The sequence below is a fragment of the Buceros rhinoceros genome, unplaced genomic scaffold (genome assembly GCF_000710305.1).
Source record: "Buceros rhinoceros silvestris isolate BGI_N320 unplaced genomic scaffold, ASM71030v1 scaffold16143, whole genome shotgun sequence".
Lineage (NCBI taxonomy): Eukaryota > Metazoa > Chordata > Aves > Bucerotiformes > Bucerotidae > Buceros > Buceros rhinoceros.
In genome coordinates, this window is record NW_010401949.1 from 52,291 (window position 1) to 61,868 (window position 9,578).

The window sequence follows — 9,578 nt, forward strand, 5'->3', positions numbered from 1 at the left end:
CAGAGCCGTGCTGGAGTCTGTGGCCAGTGCTTACGCTTTACCCACGTGAGCAAGCAGCGCTGCTGACTTCATTGCGGCTGTCGGGCTGTGACTGTGCTGCTGCACGTGCTACCATGCCTGTGGCGAAGGGAGCTTAAGAGTCAGCGCACGGCACGAGGGCGTTGGAGAAGGTCACCTGCTCTTTTTCTTGCTCTTATTTTGTGGAGTAGCAGCGAGGAGTGCTGAGGTGGCGAGCCCCGGAAATGCAACTTCCCTTTCCAGCCTCTCAAACAGGAAAGCCAAAGTAAAGCAGTGCTGAGCTTTCCTCGTTTCTTAGGGAAAGCGTCACTGCGTTTGGTTTGAAACTAAAAGCAGGGAGATTTCGACTGGATAGAGGGAAGACATTTTTTACGATGAGGGCAGTGAAACACTGGCACAGGTTGTCCGGAGAGGTGGGCTCGTCTGCTACAACCTAGAACGAAACTCCTTGGGGAAAGCGAATTCTCCAGCTTCAAGAACACGAGTCTGGTTTTGGTAACGCTCCAACGATCCCAAGCTTTTCTTTAAATACCCTCTGGAATATTCCAGCAAAGAGGAGGAAGTATTGATTCTTACCTCTATGAAAGTCTAGAGCTACTAAAAACCAGGAGTTCTTTCAGTAACGGGCAAGAAGAGGATGTTTACTCAAATCAAAGCGGATAGGAACAGACGAGAACCTTTCTTGCGAGGGCAATCTCCATGGCTCTGGTTTTCTCTGTCAAAGTCAGCTGCTGCTCAGCAGAAGCCAAGGACTGAGGCCTTTATGGGGCAGTAGGTTTGAGTCTGAAGGCCATCAGAGAAATGTCATTTCTGCCACCAGCGCAACATGGAAGCAGCCCATCTGTTTGCAGAGGTTCTGCTGCGTACCTTACTGTTCTCATACACCATTTCTGTTGGTGTCTTATCAGAGCTCCGGACTCTGGAACCCACCTTGCCTCCTCTCCAGCATCACGTTGCTGGTGGTGTCAAGTCTGTGGGACATTTGTGGGAACGTGTGCCCCAGTCATCAGGGCTCCCACACATCCAGGCCAAGAACGTGGATCGTCTCACAAAGCCTCGCCTTTTGAGTGACGACGACTGGAAGGACAGAGATGGAAAGGTAAGGGCTAAGGACGGGGGTGAGCAGGCTTCCCTTTCAGTACCTGTTCAGAGCTCAGCCCAAAATGTCACTGAAAATTGTAGTTTTCCTCTCTTGGGGAACGGATTTGACAGCTGCAGAGCAATTGAGTACTTCCACTGGAGCAGAAGTCACCAGTGTTAAGAAATGATGCATTGTCTCTCATTGCGGGTTATTGCAGGTGATTTTTCTTGCCCCATGCTGACCGGCAGGAGCTGAACTGCCTGATCACCGATACCGTGAGAGCTCTGGCTAGATCTTGGAGCACTCTGATGGCAGTGTTGGCTGAAGTAGGACTTTCTGACCTTGGTTGAGAAGCAATATTTTGGAGCAGTGGAAGGTTATGGCAGTGAAGTGTTATACATTCCTGGGTGCCGTTGTTCACCAAGGGGAGGAGAGGAGGAACTCTTCTGAAAGTATTGGGGTGGATACGGAGCTGCAGCAAAGACCATGACACTCTACCACTGTGTTCCCAGTGAGGTGGTGTGTATGGCCGATGTAGCTCTCTTTATGCTGCACGCTGTATTTCCATTGCTACTAGATCCCCGTTATCTTGTCCAAGTCGCTTCAGAAGAAAATACAACAGAAGCAAATGGAACTTTTGCATATCGAAAGAGAGAAGGAGAGAGAAAAGGGAGAGTCCTTGCAGCTCCCTCTGCAGAGCGGTGGCCCTGGAGGAGCAGCTAAAGAAAGTAAGTGGTTGCCCCAGTTGTGGCCCTTTCTGTTCGCTCGCTTGCTGTCTGCGGAGTGTTGCCAATGTCTATGATCTCAGCCTGGAAGGCTGTTACACCTGCATCTGTGTGGAAGTGGGGATGGCACTGATTTCCGTTTTGCAAAGAACAACACAGAGACATGAAGTGTCTTGCCTGTGGCCCAGACTGAATCACAGAGGATCACCTTCCCTCCTTCACAAAATCACAGAACCATAGGGGCTGGAAGGGACCTCTGGAGATCATCTAGTCCAACCCAGCTGCTGAAGCAGGTGCACCTAGGGCAAGTCTGCACAGCATCGTGTCCAGGCAGGTTTTGGGTACCTCCCCAGAAGGAGATTCCACAGACTCTATGGGCAGCCTGTTGAAGAGATCGATTCCACAGCCTCTCTGGGCAGCCTGTTGCAGTGCTCTGCCACCCTCAAAGTAAAGAAGTTTTTCTTTATGTTCAGATGGAACTTGCTGTGTTCCAGTTTGTGCCTGTTGCCCCTTGTCCTTTTGCTGTCACAGAGGATCACCTTCCCCCTTACTCCTAGAAGGACTAGATGACCTTTAAAGGTCCTTTCCAACCCAAACTATTCTGTCATTCTTTGATCACCACCCCACATTAGCAGTTAATTGTTGTGCTTGGAGGTCTTTGGGACAACAAATGTCAATTACCCAGCTCCAGCAGCATCTGTAGGACTTTCCAAGCCCAGAGCCACCCTGTCCAGCACCTTCCACTTTACAAGGTCCTTTTTGGTCTCTGCAGGCTTTCACCTACCACCTATCAATGAGGCAGGTTCCATTTCTGCCAGCACGAGGAATGCACCCAGAGTGCGTGTTTGTGATGCCTTGAGGAAGCAGGTCAACAGGCCCTTGCTGCCCTGCATCCCCATCATCAGCCAGGGTGGCAGCTTCCTACACAACAGCTCAGGTGAGTCCCCTCTGCTGCAGCCCCCACGCCAGCTCTTTCCTTGCACAAGAAGCACAAACTGCCTCATTTCCCAACCATGGACTGGATCTTGGCTCCAAAGGCTGTCCTGAGGATTGAGAGCAAACCTACGTTGGATCCATCCATGCCAGTCTGGTGGTCCTGGAGCAGTTGCTGTTTGCAGATGCATTGGAAAGTTTAGCAGAATAATGTAGTGGTAAAGCCTGCAGCTCTAGCTTTTGCCAAAATAGTCCAAAATACGACCTTGGTGCCGGGAGGCAGCTGTAACTGCAGGGCTGAGCTCCGGTGCAGGCTGGCAGGGTGTGCTTGCTGTGCACATATGTGCACGGCCATGATCAATTAGCCACTCATCGTCTTGGCCCTCTGCCTTTGCTGCTGTCTGCGTCTCCTGCCAGCATTTCTGCTATCACAGCAAGGGTTGTCTCTGCATGGAAATTAGCGACTTGGTACAATCACGCTGTTGCACCTAGAAGTGCTTAACAGCTACTAGCCTCTCTCATCCCACCACCTGCAACACAAGCTGGGGACAAGCAGCGCCTCTTCTGTCATCCACCCAAATCCGGTGGCCACGTGTAGCAAAGGACACGGAGGAGGAGCCGCCCTGCCTGGTGCTCCCAGGCTGCTTATTACCTGCAATACATAAACAGCAGATAATACAGAGTCCGTAGTGATTGTCATCTCTCCTTTGCGGGTTGCCTACCTCATGTTGTGACCCTGAGCACCGTCACTTAGGAAAAAGGGAGCTGGGAACGATACTTTGAATGCTCTTTTTTAGTGACGCTACTCCGATTTTCCAAATTGACCAGAACTAGCCTGCTGGGGCTCTCTGTTCCTGGGGAGTGTAGATGTGTGTATCTACAGAGTCATGCAGTGACGTCACTGGTGTCAGCGACAGGGATATTGATGACATCCAAATTAGTCCCCATCTGAATAGTTTTGATTTTATAGTTCCTCCATACTTTGTCGGACATGCTCGGTAGCATAAAACCCCTACAAAGTCCACAGCAGTTCATCTAGATTCTGTGCAATATTTATACTCAATACTTTTAGACAGCTCAGATGTTTTCATCGACCCTTTAGAAAATGAGCTTTTGAGTGCAAGACATGACACTTTTGACCTACGGTGCTTTTGATGACAAATAGCTTTCATAACAAATGCATTTGTCATCTGAATTTTCTTATACCTTGTATATTTATCATCAAGGGAGTGTGTTTGCCAACCATTGGCATCTCTATTTACATATTTTTATTCTCAGGGCACATTTGGAAAGCTCCTTTGTCACAACCATCTAGACTAGAAATTGCATTTTTTCCACAAGAGAAAGCTTAGGCGTTGCACAGTTTGCAAACCACTACGTTTGGTGACAAATAAACTTCTCCTCAGCATCTTTGAAATACAGCCAGTGGGTACCTCTGAAATACTGAATATTCATAACGCTTGGAAAACAGCAAAATCCATAAACTACTGCTTTCCCAATAGCATGCTGAAAAGTGTGTGTGCTCAGCTGCCTGCTCTCTAGAATGTCTGAAGTAAATGGGAACAGAGGCGCTGTCAGATCTAGAGGCTCAGGTACCGCTGGTCCCTGGTGGTTGCTCCCTGGGGACGTGCCCGAGCCCAGCAGGACTCAGTTGAGGCTTGGTGCTCACTGGAGGCTACTGGAGGTGTTTCCTCCGAGAGTCATAGGACGCCTCTGTCCCCAGCGCTGCAGGTGACAGGGGGGTGAATCAGGGAGGGGTGTGCACTTCTCAGGCTTGCTTCTGGGGTAGCAAGTCTTGCTGGATGGCACTGGCACCCAGTGAGTGTGAGCTCTGGGGCACTATCAATCTGCAAGCTGGCTGTGGTGCCTGTATGGACTTGGGAGCTGGCTCTCTGAGTGCGAATTTCAGATTTACAGATGGAGCTGGTGCGTGTCTGGGGGTGACTGGGAGATGGTTGGGTGCTGGGAAAAGCAACGAGCCAGGTGGCAGCGAAGTCTCTGAACCAATGCCAGTTTGCACCCATATGTGATCTTGGCTGGGAGATTGGGTTGCAATTGGTGGCAGGTGCCTTGCCCCAGGGTGTGTGATGTTGGTATCTGACCCTCTCCTTCCAGCAAACTCCCTGCCAGCCATTGCTGTGGACTGCCCGAAGGAGGAAGAGGAGCCAGAGCGTGGGGTCACCCCAAAACCCAGCCCCTTCCTTCACCCAGAGCAGGAGCTGCTCAATGCACTCACATGGCTCAGCAGTGATGACTGGTAAGAGAGTCCCCTGTTCACTCTTTCTCCCTCTCAGTGTAAAGGTAAGTTAGAAACGCTTTTTTTCTAGTGTGTCTGAGCCCAGATAGCCCAGATGTCCCAAGGGAGCTAGTGAAACCGCTCCAGAGCAGTCCCAGGATGAAGATGGAGAGCAGCCTTTTACCTGCCTCGGTCCATGGCAGTGCTATAGTGCAGCAGGTCCACGCTGTTTCCTCGCTTTGCTTTCTGGTCCGTGTAGCTGCAGACGAAATCTTCAGGGAAGAGAGAAAGTTGTGGAACAAGATGATTTGCTGGCTGAAGCCAGAAGCAGGACGAACACGGTCTTAAGTATAGAGACTTGGGGGCCTCAGGTCACTGCACCAGGTGGGATGGAGTAAGCGTTTATCTCTGGTGCCGTTGCTGGCAGCAGCAGGAGACAGGAGCTCCCTGTGACCTCCTGCGCGTGCATCCCAGGAGCACCCACGGGGAGCTGCTGTTTCTGAGAAACTGACTGAGACATGGTGCAGAGTTGCTCAGCATGTCGTTTCTCCCGAAGCTCTCATGGCAGAAGGCAGGGAAAAAAGAAAAAAATCCTTCAGGAATCTTGCACCTTTAGAACTGAACTTTTCCCTCCTCACTGCTTAATATGGGCCTAAGATGTTTGGTTGGTACTAACGGTGTGTCCTGATATCAGACTCAGACAGGAGAACTCTACAGATTTCAGGGGATGTTGGTTGTCTTTCATTTCTGGGCTTCATTCCCACTGGGATAACCATCAAAAAAATCTTCTGTGATGCGTCTCCTTGTGTGATTACTTTGTTTTGCCCTGCTCCCCTTTTTCTTTCCTGTTTCTCTTTGGTGCCCCGTGAGGTGCGGAGAGAGACTTTAGGTGTTCGGGGGATTCTGGGTTACACTGAGTGCAGAAAAAGGAGGGTTTCTACCATTTTTAAATAACAAGTTGCTGTTGTGGGAGTTCTTTTCAGTAGCCAATTTCTGGAAAAGCAGCATTTTGTCTGTTCTTGCCCAACTGTGGAATCTCTTAGGACATACTGGGTTTGTTTTTTGGTTTTTGGTTTTTTTTGAGGGCGGATGACAATTAGATTGCAGAGTGCCAGCTCAACTATGGAGTGGCAATGCAGTCTGCCGCTGCTGAACTACCCTCTGAGGGTGGCAAAGAGGGAAAATGCATCAGGAACAGCCAGATGGAACTCTACCTCAGGGTCAGGGTGCACAGAATGCTCAAGAAACAGAACGTGGCACAGTCCCCCAGCTTCAAGGAAGCAGCAACATCGGGACCTCATGTGCCAGGAGTTTGAGAAAGGCTGTCTTGTTTAACGGCCACCAATCAACCCATCCCCTCTGAAACCACCTATTGGCCTTTGGGTTTATGTACACTTTTGACCACCACAGCATCCTGTGGCAACCAGTTCCATGACTTAATTAAGTGCTGTATGAGAAGAAGCTCCCTTTGCTTGAACTGATGCCCTGGTAATTTCAGAGGGTGCTGCCTGGCTGCTGGGTGGTGAGAAACATCAATCTTTTTTTGTAATTGCCTTTCAGGCAGCAGCAGGTGAGGGGATTCTTCATCATCAGATGCCTGATTGTCTTCCATTTAGAAGTCCTTCTTTGCAGACTTCATGATGTTTCCTTGGCCGTAAGCAAAGAGGTAAGAACATTGTGTTTGTGTCCCATGTACCTCGTCCACGGGCCGTAGAGTAGATACGTGCTTGTTCATTCACATGGGTGCGTGGTGTCTGCCTTCGTTGCTGTTTACAGACATTTTTCTAACGGCTGTGTCACCCACCGATATGCCCTGTCCATACACAGAGCCAGATTTCCTGGTGTGTAGGGCATGTCTCTCTCCTCTTCGAGCTGGGTGTCATTTATAATGCAATATATGAAGGCAGAAACTGAGTCGCTGATCAGGTGGTTTGCCACAGCTCTCATCCCTGCCCAAGCTGTGACAAAACACTGCAGCTTTTTTTATTTTGCCTTCCAGCTTTCTCCCGTTTCCTCCTCCTCCTCCTCAGCAGCCTGAGGGATTGACTGCAAGTAGTTTTTTTCCAGTGTTCCCTGTTGATGTGGTCTCCTCCTTCCTTTCTGCACGCTTTTTGGTAATTCACCCTTTCCAGTGATCTGTTGCCTCTGTGCACCCGTGGAATTTTGCGCTGCAACCCCTGGGTGCTTGGAGCAGCCTGGCTGTGGGATTTGCAGGGCAGTCATGCACAGCTTCACTATTTCATCTCTCACCTAGCAGAGAGGACTCAGCCTAAGCTCCTTAATAACATCTGCAGCTGTATTTCCAACTTGGCCTTTGTCTGTGGCCTGAACTAGCTGCTCGTACTCTTACTACATGATTGCCAAATACAATCAATTTTCCTCTTCTTGCAGAAGACAGTAAGACTCATCTCATTTCCATGGAAATCTGTTCTTCAGTATTTAATGACGTTGGAGGCTTGAATGCTCCTCGTGTCGTTGGACTCTTCACGCCTTTCTGTTTAGATACGCAGGACTCCGATTCTCCCACTCTAAGATCACATTAGGAGGAGAATTCCTTTCAGCTTAGCTCATCTGATTTTTCTATCACTTTAATATTTCTGAGGAAATTTCCTCCTCTCTGTTCTACACACTCATGTGCAGAGACAACTTTCAGCTTTCCTTTCCCTCCAGCCCCAGATCTTGCTTGCACGTGCACTTCTAGCATTGATGCTGTTTGTTTTCCTGAGCCAGCACAGTCTGTCAGGAAGAACCACTGGTCTGTCCTTTGAAGTATCTTTCAAACGAAGCTCATGACTGAGATGCTTCTTCCTTTCCCTTGTGGGTAAGGAAGCTCTGCCTTGTGGGGGAGCCTTTGGGGAGCTGGCATCACTCCAGAGCAGCACTGAGCGCTGCAAAACCCCACTGCTCCCAGCTGTGATGGCATGTGTTCTCCAGGGTCCTGCAGTGCCTTGAGCCCAACAGCTAGGGTTGTCCTGAGTAGATGAAGCCGCAGACGGACTCAAGTCCTTGCTGCAAATTAGTCTGTGGACTTGCGCCTGTGTCTTCAGTGACCTGACTGAGTGCTCAGACTGCCAGTGCTGCATTTCTGGGCAAGAGAAAAGTACTGCTTTTCCTCTGCATTGTCTCTATGAATTGTGCCTTTATAGTTTAAAAACAGCCCTTGCTTTAATATTTTTGTTCGTTTGTTTTCGATAAAAGATCCTAAATCCGAAGCGTAATGTGAAGTGTTCATTACGGGCTCAGTAGCACACTTCACTCTAGGTGAAACGATATTTTTGAGGCCTGCGGTTTCATTAAAATTGTATTGTGAAAGTGAGCCTGAGGCCAGAGGAGAGGTGAGTAGCACAGTAAGTGTGTTTCTGTGCTTGTGGGCTTCTGTTCTTCCTGTGCTCTTCCTGTTCCACCTGGACGCAGCGAGAAATGTTGTTGGATACTGGGACTTTTGTCTAGGGGCACCGGTTTTCTTTATAAGGTTTTATGTGTGTTTCCCCTCATGACTTCCCCAGGTGAACAACCTCCACTTAAAGGTGTCTCAGCTGGCCATGGGCACTCTCGCGGAGCTCTGCAGGACTCTGAAGAAGCACATGGACCACGAGGTGAATGAGATTGCTCAGGTCTTGCTGCAGAAGACTGGGGACTCCCACGAGTTTGTTCAGAAAGCAGCCAATCAGTCGCTGGGAGTCGTGGTGGGGAGCGTGAGTCCCGCACGAGCAATGACTGCGCTCATGGCTAGTGGAGTCCGGTAAGTCATTTATCCCATAGTGACAACCTTCACCGTAAATTGTGTGCGGAGGGCGAAGGGACAGGAGGAAGATGGGGAATGGTGGGAGGGAAGGGTCCTTTCTCCTGCATCTTCTGTGAACTTGGTGCCACCTATTTTGTCATCTAAATCTGCCCTGCTGCAGCCTGTTTGTTCTCACAGTTCTGTCAAAACTGCCTAGACGTGGTGAACGATGGGAAGTGAAAGTCCCCACAGAAGGTGGTGCTATAGCCTTGTGGCTTTGCGGGAGGAGGGACAATGGCAGTTCCAGCAGTGACCGCCCTTTGATATTTCACAACACTAACCACAGAGGTGCTGGGAGAAACCATGCATCATCATTATGCCGTTGACGTGAGAAAGAAGGAGACTAATTGCTGGGACATGGGGCACATGGGGAGAAGCTGCTGGGGGCGGCACAGCCTGCGCAGCAGGCGCAGCGCCTGCCAAGCGCAGTCTGTCTGACTGTCGCGTCCTTAGAGCTCCCCTTCCTGCTCAGGCTCGTGCTGTGCGTTAGCCTGGAGGTGGTGAGTCTACAGGTGCCTTCACAGGCTGGCTGCCGTGGGACAGCGGAAGAAGATGCTGCCTTGAAATATTAGTGATGGGCCTGATGGTTTCCAGTGGGCACCTCCGGAGAGGAGAAGCTGGCTAAAACGACTGCCGCCCTTTGCTCAGCTTTTGAAAAGGGCAGAACGTCCAAGCACGCCTCTTGCCAAGCCTCACGGAACAAACTGGCATCATTGCTGGATATCCTGCAGCTTCACGGCCCACAGGCTTTCCCACCCGCCCATTTGTGTTCATCAGGGTCTGCAGATGTGGCGGGAAAAA

The 9,578-nt window shown here is 50.1% G+C and overlaps 1 protein-coding gene across 1 annotated transcript in view; it reads left to right on the plus strand.

The window, feature by feature from the left end:
• Nucleotides 1–844: 844 nt before the first annotated feature.
• The window catches only part of FAM179A (family with sequence similarity 179, member A), a 19,034-nt gene continuing 10,300 nt past the window's right edge, over nt 845–9,578 (plus strand). The window contains exons 1-6 of the mRNA XM_010132474.1: nt 845–1,117; nt 1,677–1,827; nt 2,597–2,761; nt 4,873–5,014; nt 6,554–6,659; nt 8,500–8,735. Coding sequence (XP_010130776.1) covers nt 845–1,117; nt 1,677–1,827; nt 2,597–2,761; nt 4,873–5,014; nt 6,554–6,659; nt 8,500–8,735 — 1,073 coding nt within the window. The remainder of the gene's footprint in view (nt 1,118–1,676; nt 1,828–2,596; nt 2,762–4,872; nt 5,015–6,553; nt 6,660–8,499; nt 8,736–9,578) is intronic.